Here is a 22,020-nt window from a genome sequence, read left to right as displayed (position 1 = left end):
AGGTTCCCTTGGACTACCAATTTAAGCTAGTTTCATTAAGATAGCTCCTTGTCTTTGATTCAATTAGGTGAGAAAGTCTTTCCACCTAAGAATCCTTTCTATGTGAGAAAACGTTTCACATCATGCTAGTTATGTTTATGAGAATTTCCTTTCAACAACACAACAACAACATCCTCATTCAAATACTTTACTCTCAAAGCATTCTTAAAACAATTGCATAGATTTCATAAGAAGATGCATTAGTCCATAATTTACTTCCTTGAGGCCAAAAACTACTTTCAATCTTCAATACCTAGAAAACATAGGTTAGATATGGATTTCTTCATAAGTTCATGTAAAAATAGTAATACATGCCCAATTTCATAAAACTCTTCCTTTAAGATCAAAATCCCTCAACTTAGGGTTCATAACTTGAAAACATAGGGATCACATGGGTTCATAGGGGGATTCATCATAAAAGCATTGCAATTCATCAATTCATGTATAGAAGATCATAATTAAAGCATTTAAATCAACAATGATAAGAACTCATGCTAATTGAAGAAAATCCTAGCTAATTGGGGAATTCTACCTTTTGAAATAGAGAATTTGGGAACTTCATGGATGAAAATCATCATACCTTGACTCCAAATTCTAGCCTTCAATGGAGGAATTTGGCCCTTAGCTTGAAACCCTAGATGAATCCCTCTTCTTCTTAAAGTTTCTAGAGAGAAAATATTTGAGAGGAGTTGATTTTCTTTTGGGAATTTAGAAGAATGAATTAAATGGGGTGAATTTGGGGGTAAAAGGCTTATATAGGAGTCCTAAACTTAGACAAAAAGACATAGTATAGGGACTAATTAATTAGGAAAAAACCCAACTATCCCTGAAACTTAACTGCCAGCCCTGACCCACGATCACCACCGACGGATCGTAGATGGACCAATGGTCGTTCCTGCACACTCTTGGTCCATTGTCAGAGACTTTTGCCTAGACCTACGACTGCTGGATAACGGGGCGTTGTCCCATCTATGGTCCGTAGGTCCCACCGTGGTCCATGGCCTGGATAAATTTTGGGTGGCCCTCTCCACGTGCCCACCTACGGCTCGTGGCTCGACCAACAATTATTTTTTGCTTAATATACACATTAGTATGTAATGTTCCAATATATGAAGTTAACATGATGTAGTCAAAATTCATTTGCTTTTGTTAACAATTTCTCTTGTGATGTAGCTATGTGCTTCTGAATATCTTTTTTCAAAATTTAGAGAATTGTCACGATTTATTTTTCATGCTTAAGACAAAAGAATGACTTTATTTATCAATGTTACTTATGTGATTTAGACTCCCAGGAAGTTTGCTTCGAAATAGTTATTACTATATAAATATTGCCCTTTTGTTTTACTTATTTACTATTTCTTAATATTTCAGTCTTTTAGACGAAGAAATGTTCATATGACTTGTAATAACACCAATTGAAGTTTGTATTAGTTTAATTTTTATTATTTATTTAATAGCTAATTTTATGAGATAAATCTTTTCATTAATGCAAATATATATTTATATTTGGGTAGATATTTGTATTTAAATTAAAGTATTATATATTTCACAAATGTATTATCAAGTTAACGAGATCTTCTAACTTGAAAATAAATTATTTTAAAATGTTTTGAGTTCTATTTTTAAAAAAAAACTCACAACAAATGTGAAAATATGTGAATATATAAAATGTAGTTGTTCTCTTCACATGTTCATATGACATCTAAACAATTTAACGTAGAATATACATGCAAAGCACATCTGGTTAGATGACAAGAAAAATACAAAACAAATATTGTTTATAAGGTAATATTTGTGAGATAAGACTAATTACATGATTGAACCTAATCAAACTAAAATAAATATATACATAATTGCATTTAACAAATAAAAAATTTCATTGATCATCTTCATAGGTTTGCGTGAATAAGAGATATATATGACAATCCACATTGAACATTCACAAAAGAATCTGCAATAATATTATTTGCTATGCTTATTATCCAAATCTTCGCTTAAATAAGCAATACTATTTACCATAACATATATTTTTGGAATTGGTAATCACGTGCAACACACGTGTCAGAAAACTAGTGTGTGTGTGTATATATATATATATATATATATATATATATAATTGTGAGTGAATGAAGGAAAGAAACTTTAGTGCTACCACGACAATATATTCACATATTGTGATGGTATTTTTTACATCTCTACTTTATTCAAATAAGGAGAAACGTCGTGGTGACTCAAAAAATAATCAATTAATTCAATTTTTAAAAAAAATTAAGAATAAACAAGAGTTTTAAAGGAGTCGCCACCTAATATTAGGAAAAACTAGGAAACCAATTAAAAATGTCTACGAAACCATTAGATTCTAAGTAAGGAGTTCAGGTTATTCTGAAGGGAAGGTGGTAGGCATCCTTCGAAATCCACAATTGTGGGTCCCAACTGAGTTCATTTTTTTCAAATTGAGGAGGAGATAAAAAACAAATATACAAGTCTAATAAACATGTAATATACACAAGTAATAAAACAAAACAATAATATAAGACACGGTATAAAGTTTTCCTAACGTGAATAATACAAAATAATGAATAAAGAATATTGTTCGAACTTCATTTGAATAACACAACTATTAAACTAATTATGTATGATAATAAAAATGGATAAATTTAGTGCATACTAGAGCATTAACAATTAAATATTATTATACTAATCAAAATTAGAAAAAAAAAAACAAGTAAATAAAAATGGATTTAGTCCTAGAGAAAGTAATTTGCAAACAGAGAGAGCAACGAAACAGCCAGAGACTAACATAATATTAATTAAAATGCAAACGAATATGAACCAAACAAAGCAATGAACAAAGTTTACCGGAGAATCTTGAACAGTGACTTAGAGATTACGCAGAGGAAGGAATGGAGACCATGCCGGTTCGCTGGTGGATTTGTGGTTCGAGCTCGAAGCTTGCCGGAGATGGCGCCTCAGGTTTCGATGCTCGCTGGTGTGTTGTTCCTACGTACCGGAGATGGAGCCACGCCAGACGACGGGATACCTGCAAAATAAAGGAAAAAATCGTGAAGGGGAAAGAGGGAAAGGGACTGGACGCATTTTGGTGTCATTTCCGGTGACTATTTCACCGGAAGAGGGAGAATTCGAAGAGGGGTTTGGCGTGAGGCGAAGGTTTGAGGTTGTTTTCGGTTGTTGTTTCGTCGGAAATGGGTTAGGAAAAGGAAGACACCGGTTGTTCGGTGGTAATGGGTTTTGGTGGCATTACAGCAACATTGGTTGCTGGGTTTTTGGGGTCATTTCGAGTGACTTTTTCACCGAAAAATGGAGAAAAACGAAGGGGCTTTGGGTTTGGTTCGTGAAAATTCCATTAATGGAGGTTGAGAACATACAGAATTACAAAGAGAAGAACAGAATAGAAGAGAAGAGAAGAGAGCATCGTATTGAGTTCAATGAATTTTCTGTTACATTGAAAGTTCGTATTTACGTTGTAGTTCAATATCTATTTATAGACTATAGTATTGTAACTACTTTCTTAACTAACTATAGAAGCTTCTAGAACTTTCCTAACAACTTCAACTAACTCACACCATATAGCTTGTTCAATCTCCTAAGCTGATCAACACTCCCCCTCAAGCTTTATGGTTGAAATACATTCTTCATTCCAAATTTTCTCAACAAGTTGGTGTGTTGTATCTTGCCCAGACTTTCAGTTAGTAGATCAGTCAGTTGGTCCTTAGTGTTTATGTGTTGAGTTTTCAACATGTCTTGGCAAATTCTTTCTCGAACAAAGTGATAATCAATGTCAAAGTGTTTTGTTCTCTCGTGAAAGATTGGGTTAGCTGCAATCTGGATGACTGCCTTGCTATCACAAATCATATTCACTGGTGTGGTTATCTTGATCCCCAACTCTTTGTATAGTCCTATCAACCAAATTATTTCAGATGTACAAGTTGTTATGCTCCTGAACTCAGCTTCAGCTGAGCTCCTTGAAATTGTCTCTTGTTTCTTTGATTTCCAAGAAACAAGTCCTTCTCCAAATTTAACCAAGTATCTTGTAACTGATCTCCTAGTTTCCATACATGCTCCCCGGTCAGAGTCACAATAAGCTGTAAGTTTAGAAGGGTCTCCTATAGGCATTAACAAACCTAATCCACGTGCTCCTTTGATGTATCTAACTACTTTAAGAGCTGCATTCATGTGTGACTATTTAGGACAATGAATGAATTGACTCAAGACCTGTACAGGCTGGTTTCGCTCCCCCTAGGCCAGACTTAGATGTCAATTCTAATGCATACTTTCTTGGTGATATGAGTATGCCTTTGTTGGACTTGGAGAACTCAATTCCCAAAAAGAATTTTAACTCACCCAAATCTTTCATTTTGAACTTTTTCTAAATATCCAGTCTAGTGTTGCATAAGAGCTGTTGATTATTCCTAGTTATAAGCAGATCATCTACATAAACCAATACCACAACAATGTCATTTTCAGTGTGCTTAGTATATAATTAATAGTCATAATGGCTCTGCTTGAACCCAATATCTACCAAGGCTTCTGTCAGCTTCATATTCCATTGCATTGGTGCCTGCTTAAGTCCATATAAGGACTTATGTAGTTTGCAGACCTTGTGAGTCTCCCCCTGTCTGGCAAACCCACTAGGAATAACCATATAGACCTCCTCAAGAAGATCACCATTAAGGAAGGCATTATGAACATCCATCTGATAGATATAACAACCTTTAGATGCTGTAAGAACCACAATAGATCTAACAATCACCATCTTGGCAACAGGACTGAAAGTCTCTCCATAGTCAAGACCTTCCTTCTGACTGAACCCCTGTCCAACCAATCTTGCTTTAAACCTTTCCACAGCCCTTGAGGAAAGGTATTTGATTTTGTAAATCCACTACACCCAATAGGCCTCTATCTAGGGGGTAAATCCACAATACTCCATGTGTGATTGCTTTCTAATACATCAATCTCCAACTGCATTGCCTTGACCCAAGCAGGATCAGCAGCAGCCTGTTGAAAAGACACAGGCTCACACAGAGCTGAGTATGCTTGAAGGGCATGTTGATAGGACTGAGATAAATGTGAATATGTAAGCTGATCAGCAATAGGATAGGAACATGTATTGCCTTTGGGTTGAGTAAAAAAATCTCGCAGCCATAGAGGAGGCTTGTTGGTTCTGCTAGATTTTCTGGTGGGAACAGGTAGAGCAACCAGTGGTGACTGAACTGGAGATATTGGACAAGGTGCAACAGGGACAAAACTATCAGTTGGTGGGACACAATCATCAGCTAGTAGGACACATACTCAGGGGGCATCAGTAGGTCCAGAACTAGAAATATAGGATTGGATGATTCTTGTACATGCTTAAAAGGAAATATGTGTTCTTGGAAGACCACATGTCTGCTTACAAAAAAGGAATGAGCAAGGAGATCAAATAAGATATACCCTTTCTATGTTGAAGAATACCTCATAAACACAGCATAGATGGCTCTAGAGGAGAATTTGTCCAATACTCTAGGACATGCAGTATAACACAAACACCCAACACCCTGAGATGAGACAAGGATGGATGATGCATATATAGTTTCTCATATGGAGACTAAAACCCTAGAAACCTTGAAGGAAGCCTGTTCAAAATATAAACAGCAGTAGACACACACTCACCCCAATACCTGAGGGGGATAGCAGCCTAAAATCTGATGGACCTAGCTATATTCAAAATGTTCATGTGTTTCCTCTCAACTACCCCATTCTGTTGAGGGTATACACACAAGAGGATTGGTGGCAATGCCAAGTTCACTTAGTACAACCTAAAAGTTGTGACTCAAGAACTCAGAGCCATTGTCTGTTCTCAAAGTTTTAACACTTGTGGAGAACACATTATTAACTTTAGTAAGGAACTGTTTAAGGACAACTATGGTGTCAGCTTTGGAGTTTATAAAAAAAAAATCCAAGTATATCTACTGAAGTCATCTACAACTGTAAAAAAAAAACTTTTTCCATTATAAGTGGGAACTCTGTAGGGTCCCCACAGTGCAACGATTCAAAAACAAAACTGGACATAGTAGTGCTTAAAGGAAATGGAAGTTTTGTGTGCTTAGCAACAGGACACACTGTGCAATGAGAGTGATCTTTTCCTCCTAAAGTCCTAAGAAACTCATGTCTCTTTATTATGTCAAGAGGTGCATGTCCTAACCTCTTGTGTCATACATCAATTGAGTCAGAAGTAACAGGTACATCAGTTGACTTAGTAACATTCTTTACAAAGTTTGTTTTACTAGAACTCCTACTACTATTCACCAGCTTCTTTGGAGCTTAAGTTGGTCCACTTTTTAGTATGTAGAGTCCATGTTGTTCCTTACCAATCCCCTTCACCTGACCATTTGAGAGATCCTGAAACACACAGAAGTCAGGAAAGAATGCTACCATGCAATTAAGCTCCTTAGTGATCTTGGACACTGATAGTAAGTTAACTCTAAAGTCAGGCAAGTATAATACATTTGATACAAGCTGGTTTGTAAGCAGGCATGTGCTACCAATATGAGAGACAACAGTAGTGTTACCATTAGGCAGATAAACCTTACTGTGTGCATCAGTAATAGATACAGTACTAGTGTCTAATGTGTCAAGATTTGAGGTGATGTTATGAGTAGCTCCAGTGTCTACTACCCATTCACCTGCATCATATGAACACAAAAGAGCAGAAGTATGTATACCTGCATCTACAGAGGCCACTTTGGCAAAAGATTCTACTGTGCTATCAGCTCCATTCTTGGATAATAGCTTGAGAATTTGTTGATACTGGTCCTGAGTGATATCCTCCAGAAGTTTGAGTTGTTGTTGAAGAAATTCTTGACTCAATGCTGAGAGGTGTATCAACCTGATTAGCATAAGCTCTAGTAGTCTAGCCTTTCCTCTTTGACTTAAAATTAGTTGGATATCCAACAATTTTGTAACATTGTTCCTTAGAGTGACCCTTGAAACCACAGTGATCACATTGCAACAAATGCCTCTTATTCTTGTAACTACCAGATGAGCTTACACCAATACTGTTGTAACTTTCACTTGCACCTGAGATATTACCAGAACCTCCTCATTTGAATGTGCTTGAACCAGTGTGAGAGTTTGAATTCCTATTACTGTACATGATTGTGCCTTCAATTGCACCAGGTCCTGAGTTAATTGAACTAGAATTCACTAGACTTCTCTGACACTCTTGGTCCATAAGAAGAGCATAAGCTTTGTTCAAGGTAGGGATAGGACTCATCATGAGAATTTGACTTCTAGGTGGTGAATAGGTCTCATTCAGACCCATAAGAAACTGAAGAAGTCTATGATACTCACAGAATAGAAGAGAAGAGAAGAGAGCATCGTATTGAGTTCAATGAATTTTCTGTTATATTGAAAGTTAGCCTTTACATTGTAGTTCAATATCTATTTATAAACTATAGTATTGTAACTACTTTCTTAACTAACAATAGAAGCTTCTAGAACTTTCCTAACAACTTCAACTAACTCACACCATATAGCTTGTTCAATCTCCTAAGTTGATCAACAGTTCACTAGTCTGCCGGAAAGGGAGAATCGTTGGGGTTTTGCGTCCGATTTGTGGTGATTTGGTGATGGTTGTTGGTGGAAGAGGGGGCTGGTTTAAGGTGGCATTTATGGTTGGTGTGGTTAGAGAAGAGTGAAATGGGTGTGTGAGGGAGATCTGATTTTTTTTTTTTGGGTGGCGGCTATTTGGGAAGATAGGAATAAATTTTAGGATTTTTTGCCATTTAGGAAATTTTTACCCCCTTCTAAAAAATAATTCTCCACCCCCTTTATTTTTTAACCTAATCAAAACTTATATAGGAAATAATTTTATAATGGGCTCAAGTTGTGGGCTTGAGATTATGACCCAAAATTATTGGTTAAATAAAATATTCGTACTTGAATGAATTTCTAAACTGTGCAAAATATCAAAATGAATATTAACAAATGTAACAAATAAAATGAATATTAAAAAAAATATAATGAACGTAATTAATGACATGTAAAAATGCAATTTTAAAATTAACAGATAAAAGAAAAATCCTAAATTTTGATAAATAAGGCTAGTTATCGATAAATTTATTTAAAATCATAAAAAAATTATTTTGAACTATTAAATAAATAAAACTTAAAAGTTACGAATTTTGAAAATGTTATGCCAAAATTGGGTGTCGACAGGTGTCATACATGATCTGATGATCTGATGAGTGTTACTAATTATATGAAACAATCTTTAATGATACCATATAGTATATGATGGTATCATGCTGGTGTCTTTGAAGGATTGAAGTACATATCAAATGAAAATATGTAGATATACTGTAGTGGTATCATTACGGACTAAAGCAAATCAAGTGATACCATGTTAGTATATAGATATATTGTGATAATATCATGGAAGTCTCACCAAAATATTGAAGCATGCATCAATGATACCATGAAAGTTTATAGATATACTATGATAGTATCATCACAAACTAAAGCAAATGAAAAACAAAACATAAAAAAAATGAAATGAGAAAAGATAAAAATAAAACATAGAATGATCAAAAACATGAAATTAAATTGGGGTGAAAAATAAATAATATTATAATTCAAGGGAAGAGTGGATGAAAAAGAAAGAAAAATAATCAAAAAAGGAAAGGAAAAAAGAAAAGGAAAGGAACATAAAATGAAGAAAGAAAATAAATACGAAACAAAAAAAATAAAAGTAAAGGGCATCTCCAATCCAAACACCAAATTTGATGTCAGCACTATTTTTAGTGTAATCAACTCTAACCCACTGCACCAAATTTTACACCAAAAAAGAATATTTTTCTCTCTCTTCATTATTATATTATTATTTCGTATTTCATTTATATTTTCTTATTTCATAAAACAAATTCCTAAAACATTCACCATATATAATTCATGGTGAATGTCAATTACTACTTTGTTGAATGTTTATTATTTTCGATTATTTTTAAGTACATTATATTATTTGTTTAAAAATTTATATGTTTGCATTTTTAATTTTTGTGAAGGTTAATTATAGTTATATCCAATTATAATTTATAGTAGAATTAACAAAAATTTAATTTTTTTTAAAAGTCATATATAGAAAAATTAATTTATAAAAAAGCTAAATTTTATATCTAAAATTAATATTGTAAAATTATTACATAAAAAATAATTAAATATACAAGAGATTTAATTAAAACATACAATTTATATAATGTTTAATTAAAAGTTTGTATAATAAAATAATATTAAAATATTCAAAAAGTGAATTGGTGTGATGAATAGTGTTACACCAAATTTGGTGTAAAAATTGGTGTGGGTTGGAGCTCAAAACACCAAATTTAGAATTTGGTGTAAAATTTGGTGTTGGAATGGAGATGGTCTAAAAGAGAAAATCGGGGAAAAGGAGAAAAATAAAAGCAGGAATAACGAATAGAAAAATAAATAAGAAAAAAGGAAAAATAAAAAGAAAAATGAGTATATAAGATAAAATTTGAGTATCAATTATATTATGGTGTAAAAATTAATTAATTTTAAAAAATGAACTAAAATGCATCAAAAAAGCGATAAAAAAGTAGAGAAAAATAAACAAAACAAGAAATAAATGAGAAAAAAAAAGGAAGTATATGAAACAAATATTGAGTAGAAATCAAATTTTAAAAAATAAAATAATTTGAAAAATTTAAATGAACAAATAAACATAAAAAGGAAAAAGTAGAGAAATAAAAAGGAGCTAAATAACTAAAGCTACAAGGAAAAGGGCCGTATTATGTAATTAGTTAAGACACACAATTGTAAAGGGTATGTCTATAATTAGTTTGCTTTTATGGGACATAAACTTGGTTTTCCCAATACTTTTTTCATTTATACAAAACACAAAAAAAAATACCTAAAAAGCCCACTTACTTTTCTAGACAATACTTTCTAAAATAAAAATAAAAAACATTTTTCATAGAAAACATATTCCCTCCTAAGGCACACACCCTTAAAGTTAACTTCTCCTGGATTTATATGAAGATGATTTTGATGCAAGTTTCTTCTGCTTAAGGCTATTGTCCTTGCTTCTGAAGATATCATTCTCAGAATCATCATCACTCTCATCACCATGCTTCTTGTTACGTTTTTTACTCACCTCCCCACATAATACCATCCTCTTTTCTTCTCTTGGCAGTGCAATGTCCAGCTTCTTAGGCCTCCAAATGAAAAGAGACCTGAAATACATTTAGTACCAAAATAAAGAAGGATTAGAATTGCTTTGATTATGGAAAAATTAAGGAAAACAAAACTCAAGTGCAGGTACTATTTGTAGCATGTCGACCACATGGACGAGTGGTAAGGCGGAGAACTGCAACTCCTTTTTTCCCCAGTTCAAATCCGGATGTATTAAATGCTTACCAGTATGATCTTTTATGATCTCTCTTGGCAGAGTTTTACGAAAAAGGGGCAGGTCAAACTTATAATGCCTCATATTCCCTTACAAATTGGCTGGTCAAGTGTAATTCAGATCCCAGTATACTACAAAAACCACAGTTGAATTGTTCGAAGAACACTGGCTCCTTTTTTTCCGAAAACTCACAAAGGGATGTACACTGAATGACCTTTAGAGCATGCAACACTGAAAGGGTCACTGTTATTGATGGGGAAAGTAATATTTAGAAGCATTAAGCTATGATGTTGGATGTAAAGTTATTAATAATTAATAACAAGATTTGAGAATTAAAAAGAATTTCAGTAACAAATGAAACCTTGAATGTTCTGCACTAATGTATACATTTTCAAACAATAAAACATTTTAATTGGAGAAAGGGTCGATTTATTGGAGTTTAACAGGAACAGTCATCATATGGTCCTATCATCCTATGTAAGCAAAGTGGCGTCCATATGCCACAAATCCAACCTAAAAATTTATGTTAGACAAATGCCTAAATAGCACATAGAAGAGAAGACCCATAAATAAAGATCACTGATCCATACCTTGAACTACCAGACGCCAGAATATCTTCACGTGGATGTAGCTTGTTCACCGAACTAATAGTTGTTATGTTGGGGTCCATGACCTCTGCAACCAACTGCCCAGTACTGATGTTGATAAAGTCAATGGGATGCAAAGCAGCTCCATCATAGTTTTCACTAATGTAACGCCCAATGACAACAAGAGACTCTGATGAGTCCTGTCCAAAGTAACAATACATTGTTATAAACCTATTCCACTTTTTCAATTACAATTTAAATGAAGAATTCTGCAATTAACAAATTAGTTCCTCTGTGTGCATGCTTGCCTTTGCATCCCATTCTGCTCGGAATGCTGTAAGATATCTGTTAAAATCGTGACTATGAACAATTTCTCGGCTTGGATAATCAAGGTTGCCAAAGATTGAATCCCACACACGAATCCGATTGTCCAGTGAAGTAGTAAGTATTTTGCTTCCACTTAGTGGAGAAAAATATGCAGAACTAACAACACGTTTATGTTCAAGATTATATAGAGAAGACCCAGCTTCCAAGCGGCGCATATCCCATATTCGAGCCTGTTGGCACCAAAATATTTCACTTGAGTCAAATCACCACTACTAATTTGATTCATATAGACAAGAAATAGAAGTATTTTCCTGCAACAAGCTCTTACACTATTTATATGAATCAAAGAGGAAATTAAGTGATAGATCAGAACTTACAAAGTGATCATTCCCACAGCTCAAAAGCAGATCTGGTTGAAGAGGATTGCAGTTTAGACCAACAACTTTAGTTCCTTTCTTGTGAATCAAAGTAGGTTTGCTCATTTTGTTATTGCTCCGTATATCAGCCCTGTACATGTCCACCAAATGAAACCACATATAAAACCATAGTGAGATCAATGTAAAGCCCCGTAAGTTTACAATTTCAGTAAATAATGGGCTTAATAGCATAATTAAGGTGTTCAAGAGGTATAAGGATCCACACAGTAAACAAAGTGTTTGGGTATTATGCTAATGGGCACAGGTAGAAGTTGAAGTGATTTGATATTTGAAAAAGGAAAAAAAATGAAAAGAATGAACATAATGAGCCAAGCCCACCTGCTGTTCAGTGAGGAGATTAGAATAAAGAGGCAAGGGGTTTGGGGACTCCTTTTGCACAAACTGCAGCGGCAACACGGAAGGGAGAACCAAGAATTTCTATACATTGTTGTGGGATGTCTTCAACATAACTTAACGCAGATGAAGAAATTCAAGGTAATAACTTTCTATATCTTAATTGTTGTGGGCATCATTATTTATGAAAAAAGAAGAAGAGAGTTTTGAACTAAATCAACCAATAGCTTCCACAGAAACTACAATTCAAAGTGAAACGTGACTATCTGATAAGGCACCACTCGCTCCTTAACAGAATTCACTTCAATTCCAACCCAAATACATCCCCCTAAATCAATTATAGCGATTAGTGGCTTGTGAAATCGACACAAAGGATTTGAAGTTAAATTTTTTTATATATTGTGTCTCCTACATTGGGACTATAGAACAAAGTTGAGTTACCTTCACTTGTTTATACAGTGAATCGATAATCAAGCAAGTTAGGTGGTTTTCGCTTTACAAGTAGTGAAGTGGTGAATTGTGGATTGTGGAACACTCGGGGAAGTTAAAAAGTCATGGATGATGAGCTAAAGCTTTGAGGTGAGTTAAGACTTGTCTTTACTAAGGTTTTTTTTTGGAGAAAATCATTCCCACAAGATGTTTGATGAAATATTGTTTATGATAATGCGAGTTTTATTAGATCGAGTGAGCACACCATATCCATGATTATTTGAGTTAAGGTTTACAAGTTGTCACTTTATGAAAGAAGTATTCTTTTAAGCTTTCAGCGCTTATGTTTTCATGTTCACATTTATTGATGAAATTATGTAAATTTGAAATTTCATTATATGGAGAAGGGCCTAAAATACCCCTCAACTATTTGAGTTGGTACCAAACTATCTTTCGGACCCCAAATATCCTTGACGTAACCCTATTGGCTCAAAAATACCCTTATTTTTGATGGCTCACACTCAAAAATACCACTAGAGTTAGCTTGAAGATGGTTTGCTACAAACAGAGGGCTAAATCATGTGCCTGGGATTTAGTCACTTAGGTTATTGTTAGAATAGGTGCAGGAACAAGATTAGTAAATAGAATCCTACTTGATGAAGGATTGTAATGTAGTGTCTTAGTTGGATAAGGAGTCTAACATAGCATATATAAATAGGGTCTTAATGTAATAACATAGAGACACAATTCAATAATATTTTCTCATATATTTTCACGGGTATCAAAGCCTCTACAATCTTGGTAGAGAATCAAAACATAATAGCTTTCGAAGCCGATAGGCGATTATAACTCATATAGTCGCCCGTCTTGCCAATTATTATGTTAGCGAAAATTGGGGCAATACTATATACATGACAAAATAAAGATGCTGAGAAGGAGTGATCTGAGAAGCATCTGGGATAAAGAAAGTAGTCACCGTGCTTCTTCCTGATATCTTCTTAAATTTAATTTGTGTAACACCGTGCATCTCTGCGGTGACTACTTTCTCATATCCAATTTGCATACCACTGCACATCTTTCCCGACTACTTTCTCATAACTGAGTTGTGTAGCACCATGAGTCTTTCCGGTGACTCTTCATATCTGACTAGCGTAGTTCCACGCGTCTTTCTGGTAACTCCTCAAGATCTAACCACGTGCTAGCACGTGAGCCTGTTTCGTCTTGTTTTCCCGGCTTCTTGTTCAAGATCTACTTGTCTCTTGATTTCGAGACGACCCATATATTTTATATCAATTTCCGACAATTTTTCAGTTTGTTCCTATTCAACTGAGATTGCCCAGACATCCAAAGCAGTCATTACCAGTTTTCTTGCAAATATCTTTACAAATTCTTCACTGGTCGTTGTATTAATCACATCTGTAACAAGCTCGGTACATATGACTTGTATGCACCAGCTTGAGGAGAGTGTTAGAATAGGAAGAGGAACAAGAATACTATATAGAATCCTACTTTGAAAAGGACTATAATGTAGTGTCCTAGTTGGAAAAGGAGTCTAATGTAGTGTCTCTACATACAGTCTCAATGTAATAATGTGCAGGCACAAATCAATAATATTTTTCTCATATATTGCTCTCACAGATATAAAGAGCTTTGTAATCTGAAACTGTTCCTCGTTTTGGCGAAGTTTAGTTGAGAGAAATCTCAAAGGTGGGTCGTGATTTTTATTCCCTTGAGCAAGGAAGTTATCCACATAAAAATTATCCTGTTCAATTTATTCTCGCATTTTTTTACAGCAGTAGTTAGCTGAACCAGTATGAAGAACCAGCTCCTTATACTAAAGTTGTGCGGACTGCAACTGAAGTTAGCTAAGAATTTTTGAGAGGTAGAAAGGTTAGTACGACCCTGTTCACCCCACACTTGAGTCAACAGTCCAGTTCCCAGCCATTTCTCCTCTAATATAGTTAAAGAGACCGGATTTGCATCATTTTTATGCCTACAGCCCAAAAGATAATCAGAATTCAGAGTGCACAAAAGTCCGGTTGTATTCCTAAAGATAGCTAAAATCATAGTCAGAGATCCCTAATGAAAGTTATCTTTTCAAAAGACGAGTAAACAATACTTGATAATTTCTGTACGCCCAGCCAACCAGGTTGAAATTGTTTGTCACCAATGTATGAGACATACATTAACATAATGTGCATGTCAAAATACCATCAACCAGTCATTTTGACAGACAAAGGAGAAGATTGCATATCTATCAAAGGTTTTAAGTGAAAGAAATGTGAATCTCCAACACTTGCATAACATTCAATAGGCCTCTCAAAAAGTTCAATAGGCACTTACATGTAAAGATATCCAAAATTATCAGCAACAAGGACCACACTTCTGTCTGAGTTAACATCCAACCCATAAAGCATCCTCCAACTGCTTGGTCCCTACAAGAAAATCATTTGTGACTTATACAACCATATAACCACTTCATGACGGTTGACTTGCTGGTGTCATGTCTTCACTCTTCTTTCTTGCTATCCCCAACCGAAAGCGATAAATTTAGTGATGTAATCAGTGAGACCCAGAAGCTCATTGGTGTCTCTAGAAACACAATGGGGGCATCAAGACATCATTTACCTTGACCCACAGTCAGGGAACACACACTTAATAATATTCAAGGATTCAAAAGTATACAGCTAAATTACAAAGCAAACACTCAAGATGATTCAAACAACAAACCTGACTGGAAACCAAAGGAGAAAAATCAACATGAGAGTTAAAAAGTATCAAATATGTAAATGTATCGGTTTGCAGTATATAAGCAAGGTTGAAATTTCCTGTATTGATCTGTGTCCTTGCTGCTGAAACGTATCTATGGGCACTAAAAGGGGACAAGAAAGCTCAGAAATAAAAAGTTCCCAGCTCCGTGTTCACAAGGTAAAAAATATCCCGTAGGCTCGTCCAACCACTATAACTAAAATAACAGGATAATTCATATAAACAGAACAACTTGTTTTCAGAAAATCACCTCCCACCCATTTGGATTAAGGTTCATTAGTGACAATGAAATCCCAGTCTCTAGGTCAGTACAACTGATTGTTCCGTCAGATGAAGCAGCATATATCGATCCATCATTTGTCGGGTTGAACCTAAACGAATTAAAAACAACTCATTTTTTTGACTGAAGAGATAATAATGCAGGTGAAATCTAAATGCTGCTGCAGACATTAAAAACATATCGAAAAATGCAATAACAGGAGAGATGAACACTCACTTCATGTTGTTAAGTATACAATTGTGTATGTTCCCATATACAGTCTTTTCATACACTTTCCCAAAATCCCAGATGCCAAGTTGTCCTTTCTGAAACATAAAGTAATATAGCATTAACCTCTACAAATTTATGTGACCTTCCAACAGAGAACTCAATTCATTGCCACACTTTAGACAGAGAGATCTTGGACCTTATCACCAGATAAAAGAATATTGTTGTTTGTAGGATGGAACTCCAAGCATGTGACTCGCCTACTGTGGTACCTGATTACTGCACAGTGGACTTGATCTGGGATCACATGTGCTGGCTTGATCTATTACAGAAACCAAGGAAAGCAAATTATGAAGCACATTTTCTAAAGATACATATTGTGTAACTTTGCTGTCTAAAGAAAATATGTTGCACTATAATAAACTAGGAATGGTAATCCGTTAAGATACAGCACGTCACAATGAAAATTTACCCTATAATCAAAAACTAAAGTAGAAAACATATTTCACATACGTTGAGAGATATTTTATGTGGCAATGATCACATGCAAGATGCAAGACATAAAATTATATGAAGAGTTGAACAAAACCTGAAAACATGTTCCCTCTGTTCCATTATTATGTGGCACTATTTTACTTGACAGGGAGTTTTTAAAAAAAGAAGACTTTTGAAACTTTGTGATCTTAAACATACCATGACATTTATGCTGCTATACAAGCACATCATTTAAGATAAAAGGAGAAGTCTAAAGTTAAGAGTTTCTAAATTTAGAAGGTGTCATTCTTTTTTGGAAAAGATCAAAAAAGGAAAGGATGCAACATAAAATGGAACAATGGGAGTATAAAGGAGAAAAACCATGTACCAATGACAACTAGAATATCAATATAGTTTATGTAGGAACATAGAAGCTCAATCTGATATTCTTAGACCTTGAAATCCAACATAAATATATGGAGCAAAACTGAAACTACAATTAATTTCATAGAGAAGAAGAAGAAGAAGAAAAATAGATTCACAGATATTTAGCTCAAAACAAATAGAGAAACCTTCTAGTCATACTGTAAAGCTAACAAAGTAGTATTATCCAAGATCTAAGGAAGCATGAACATTTATCGGCAAACAATGATACGTCGATGTGATTATATGTGAGGATAGCATATCGAAACTTACTGGAGGAAGGCGGGGGTGAAGCTGGCGTTGGAAAACAAATTCCAAAGGATTAGTTGTGTTCTTGTGAGGCGCTGGGACCATCCCATATTCTGTGGCTACTCGGTGGGGGCAAGTGACTGTGGTGTGGCCTTCAATCCCAAAGAAAAGAAAAACAAAATTAAAGTTATATTGAGGAGAAAATGTTGAAGACAAGTAAGTGGGAGAAATTACCATACCAGGCATTTTGCATAGAAAACATGGTTTCATTGGGCAATCAATATAAGTTGCACCCCTGAAGCCTGCTTCATGACCACTTTTCTTGCAAACCTGAAAAATAAAAACCCCTTGAGAGTATAGTATAGTATTAAGCAGGCAAATATGATGAAAAAGAGTGAAACAAATAGTACTTTGCAAACTTTCTTGAGAGTAATAGTGATGGGTGTTTTCCCTTTTTGAACCCTCTCCTCTTCAGGTAAAACTACATTAGCTTCTTCTTCTTCTTCCGACGAACTTTCCTCCGACTCCGTGTCTCTATCGATCACCACTTGAGGAAACAAACTTCTTCTACGCATTTTCGACACTCAATTGATTTGAAATTGGGGACACACTACACAAATACAACGACAACCGACTTATAAAAACCCGCTCTTCTCCTTCGTTTTTGAAACCTTAACCCATGGCCGAATAACTCGACACGACTTCTTATTTTACACCGTTTAAATTTATCACTCCCCTTTGAAGAAAAATGATTTAGTTTAATTTGAAATGAAATTTAAATATTTTTTTAATATTGTGATTCTAAATTAAAGTTATATCAAATATATTAAAATATTTTTTAATCTTATGACCTGTCAGGTGAAAAGTTGAAATTAAAGTATTGTAAAAAAAAAAAAAAAAAATTTAAACAGACTAAAAAAATATAGGTGATTTTTTTTAAAACAACGAGAATATGAAAAACTTTAGGAAAAATTACAGAAATCCCACATTTTAGTTTACTTATTACCATTATCCCCTATAAGTATTACAAATCTCCAAAATTCTTCATTTTCGCGCATCAGATTAGTGTATCATGTATAAAATATAATGTATCTTACTTAACGATTAATGTATCTTGCGCATCAGATTAATGTATCAACGCTTATATTATTGTATTCGTTTGAAGAATTTCTGTAATTATAAACTTTTAAGGTATAGAGTATAGTTTTACCTTAAAAGTATGTTATTTTTGTAATTTGCCCAAAACTTTATGGATATGCTATGTGAGAGTACTTTTTCATTAAAAAGGTATATGGTGCCCACCTTTTTCATCCTATGCCTCTCTCTCATCTTAACTCTTCCTCTTCTGCATTTCTATTTTTCCTTTTACTTTTTTAAAAACAAAATTCTTATCTTCTTCATTTTTTCCTTTCACTTTAAAAAAAAAAAAAATCTTTCATGGTAAATTCCTCAAAGTTTTTTTTTTACTCATAAATTTTATTTATCTAGTTATTAATATATGTCATTTATATATTTATCAAATTGATGCGTATAATTTATTTTATTTATTTAAAATTTATTATAACAAAAATATACAAAAAGGAAAATGAGAAATTAATTTATAAGATAGATATTCAACATTCACCACGAGATGAAATTCTAGGTAGTCATCAAGTACTAAGTTAACATTTAAAATTATATTTTGTCTTACAATTATATCTCAATGTACATATATATTCACTTAAATGAAATAATTATAAGTATGATAATTTTACTGTCCCTAACAATAATTATAAGTATAGTTTATTGTATATATTTATATTTAGTACAATACCAAATGTACACTATTTTTCAAACTCAAAAAATTAAGAAGATAAAGTGAAATTTAATTTGAATATTTCATTTATTTGCTTCATATCATTTTGAAAGCACTAACCTGATTATGCTCGTCTATTTCTTTTCTTAATTTTTTAATATTTCCTTTGCCAATATTGACATATTATCTATCTTCAAATTATATGTCAATCTTATGCTATGTGCATATAATTATGAAAAGTTTTGTATTTATAGTTTAAAATTGAAGGGTGAAAACAAAAAATGTCAGATCTACTAGAAATTGAATTACATATAATTACATAAAAGTCAGATTATAATTTGTATATATTTAATAAAGAATTCTAATAGCTTAGTTAATTGACTTTCTAGACTTTCATCTTATAGGTAAAAGTTTAATTTTTATCTTATAATTTCCTCCTTATTTATTTTCTTATATTTTCTATAGTTAAAAAAAATTAAAATAAAATATTTGCATCTAGATGGTATGTATATAATATAAAAAATGAATTAATAAAATTCGACTAAAAATCACTAATCTAAAATATTAGAAAATAGAAGAATTTTTTCTTTAAAAAGTGAGTGGAAAGAAATGGAGAAGATTAAGGGTGAGGAGTGAGGAGAGAGAAAGAGAACATAAGATGAAAAAGATCTGCGCCCACATATTCTTTAGTCAAACTGTAATCTCTCTTGCACCATATCATACTTATGCCTCTACCACTTTTCAACACAGTATACTGTAGTTACCATTATTTTTTAATCTTATCTTATATATATAGAAGAGAATTCGAGGCCCGCCTATGTGGCACCTTTAGAATTCAGAAATTTATTTTTATGTTTCTCTTTGTTCTTTTAGATTTTTTAGCCCTACTTTATTTTACTTTTAAACCCGCTTATTCAACTCTTGCCTCCGTTCAAAGTCACAATCCTTCAATTTGAAAATGTTTCCTCTTTTAATACTTTTTAGATTATATTATAAATAAATATAAAATATGTACTGAATTGGGTGTTCTAAGAAGAATAGAAAACATAGAAAATTAGAAGTTTAAAAATTTGGCCAAAATAGTACTTTACCGGTTATAATTGTTGTTGACTTGAGTAAAGGGCAAATAGAGGCTTTGATATCGGTAAGATCTCGTACTTTTTCTCTATTCTTGCATAATATGTGTGGCGTAGTTTGGTATGGTTATATGAGGTGTATATGGCTTGGTATCGTACATTGGAGATTAAGATTACAAATGGGTGGCAATATCAAGGAACTAAACTAAAGTTTTAGGTCAAAGGGACCCCTCAGACAAAGTTCTAGATTAAAGAAATGGCTTGGGTAGAACTTCGCCAGTTTGAAAGGTTTAAATTATCTCATACCTTGGGGTAATCCTATGAGTGTCCAACATACTAAGAATATTGTGTTATGAGGTATTATAATAGCACAAGGTTCGTATGTTAAGTTTTGAAGTCAAGAAAACTAGTGAAACTAAGGTTGGCAAAAGTTATTGAAGTTTCTCTAATAATATTTTCTTAACTTTGGGTTAAATGTCTTGGATGGTTTCTCCCAATATATAATGAGTTAGAAAGGCCTTATGACCTATCGAATCGAAGGCCTATGAGTCTAGTTTGCAACGACAAAACCCCGTATCCAACAGACATCGGAGTAAAAAGTTATGAGGATTTTACAGCGGATTGCGGGGCAGAATCTGGGTCGCGATTCGAGTCGGGCAAAAATTGTTGTATGTCGGCTTACTCGACGTTTTAAGCTGTGAAAACATTTATTTTCACTCCCAAACCAGAAAGAAACCTTAAGAGAGGGTTCTAATGTAGTTCTTGCATGATTAAGGTTAGTGTTTGACGATTTCTACCATTAAAGGTTTTCCCCATGCCTAGAAACGTGATCTCTACATGTGGCAATCATTTTCCCCTTCTATTAGTTGCGTTTGGAGCTATTTCTTGAAGATATAAATTGGTAGTTATTGGTGTTTCTTCGAGGTTTACACTTGGTTAACTAAGGTAATCATCTCGGGACTCTTTTATGATTGTTTTGATGGAGTTCTACAGACGTTTCATCAAGTTGAGGCCATATGACAAATCTGTTGATTTAAGCTCAATTATGAATTATTTATAGGTGTGTACCACCTGTGTTTATATAGTGTTTGCGAAGCTTAGGACATAAGGAACAACTTTTGTGGAGAAACTACGACCATTCGAGCTTTCATCGGAAAGGTATGTTAAGGCTAAGCTTTGTCCCTCATTTTAGCGCCACTCCAGGGAAATTCCTAAAATGTCAAATGTGATATTTTGCTATTCTCTTACTAGAAAGACCTTTAGTGAAAGTCATTGGGATCTCAACTGAATTATTGTCATGATTCTATTATTTTGATATTCCACTAGTTCGGATAAATAGAGTATTCGACATCTACATGTCATTTTATCAGTTTCCTTGATTATATGTATGCATGTATGAATTCTAATTCTTCTTTCGGTGATGTGACTTAAAATATCACGGGAGACCCTTATTACTTGTAACCAGCCCTCTTTCCCTACTAAAGTTATTATGAAAAATCTTTTAAGTAACTCATGATCTTCAAAACTCTTAAATATAACTTAAAAGTTTAAACTATTAGAACACTTGGTTTTTGAAATACTTCTTTTATAAATTATCTAGGAACCAAGTTAGAAACAAATTAAATCACCTTAAACTTGTTATCAATATCTGCAAGGTTAGGTTATCTTTCTAAAATTTGAGTTAACTTTTCAAGCTTATTTGGAAGAACATATGAGGTTTCATGAGATGGTTACATGTTATACGAAAGTGATTATGGTGTTATGAGAACAAAACTACAAACGGACCAAGATTGGTAACATATAGGTGTTATAAATCCATGAAATGACATGCTATGCATTCTATTCCCGGGCTCTAATTAGGAGGTATGGGGCCTATTGCCTATATTTATACGTATGAGACACCGATGACCACATGTTGGCGTATATGATGTCGATTAGCCAGGGAGATTATTTGAGTTTCAGGTGGTATCTCTATGACCCTTTTTCAGTAACTATTTATGATTCTAGTTTCCGCTTTACATACTGTTGCTTCCAATTGCACACGCAAGTGTACATGGTCGCACAAGTAATATAGTGGCTCTTAAAGGAACCAAATTATCGAACCCAAAGGACTTGTCAATTAACTATTTACTAAATTATATTAATTCTAATTATTTATTTAAGGGGAGGATT

At 33.7% G+C, this 22,020-nt stretch overlaps 1 protein-coding gene across 1 annotated transcript; it reads right to left on the bottom strand.

Annotated features, from left to right (window-relative positions):
• Positions 1–9,847: 9,847 nt before the first annotated feature.
• Positions 9,848–17,703, bottom strand: LOC125840615 (protein DAMAGED DNA-BINDING 2). Its single transcript, XM_049519579.1, has 11 exons — positions 17,388–17,703; positions 17,217–17,307; positions 17,002–17,129; positions 16,031–16,153; positions 15,841–15,929; positions 15,595–15,715; positions 14,919–15,010; positions 11,754–11,883; positions 11,358–11,606; positions 11,053–11,249; positions 9,848–10,289 (listed from the first exon to the last, which is right to left on the bottom strand). Exons 1-11 carry the CDS (start codon positions 17,550–17,552, stop codon positions 10,070–10,072), a joined length of 1,605 nt encoding a protein of 534 aa, XP_049375536.1. The 5' UTR covers positions 17,553–17,703; the 3' UTR covers positions 9,848–10,069.
• Between the last annotated feature and the right edge of the window lie 4,317 nt (positions 17,704–22,020).

This window comes from Solanum verrucosum, unplaced genomic scaffold (genome assembly GCF_900185275.1).
Source record: "Solanum verrucosum unplaced genomic scaffold, falcon-dt-bn FXZP01000158.1, whole genome shotgun sequence".
In the NCBI taxonomy this organism is placed as follows: domain Eukaryota; kingdom Viridiplantae; phylum Streptophyta; class Magnoliopsida; order Solanales; family Solanaceae; genus Solanum; species Solanum verrucosum.
The sequence above is the reverse complement of the archived record's forward strand: the minus strand, read 5'-3'. Positions and strand labels throughout refer to the sequence as shown.

Bases quoted from the DNA above. Each gene is read 5' to 3' on its own strand.
- LOC125840615 (XM_049519579.1), bottom strand. From the start codon at position 17,552: ATGCGTAGAAGAAGTTTGTTTCCTCAAGTGGTGATCGATAGAGACACG. The intron at 17,308-17,387 runs GTACTATTTGTT...TTTATTTTTCAG, and splicing joins CTCTCAAGAAAGTTTGCAAA to GTTTGCAAGAAAAGTGGTCA. The intron at 15,716-15,840 runs GTGAGTGTTCAT...TAATTCGTTTAG, and splicing joins TGTATACTTAACAACATGAA to GTTCAACCCGACAAATGATG.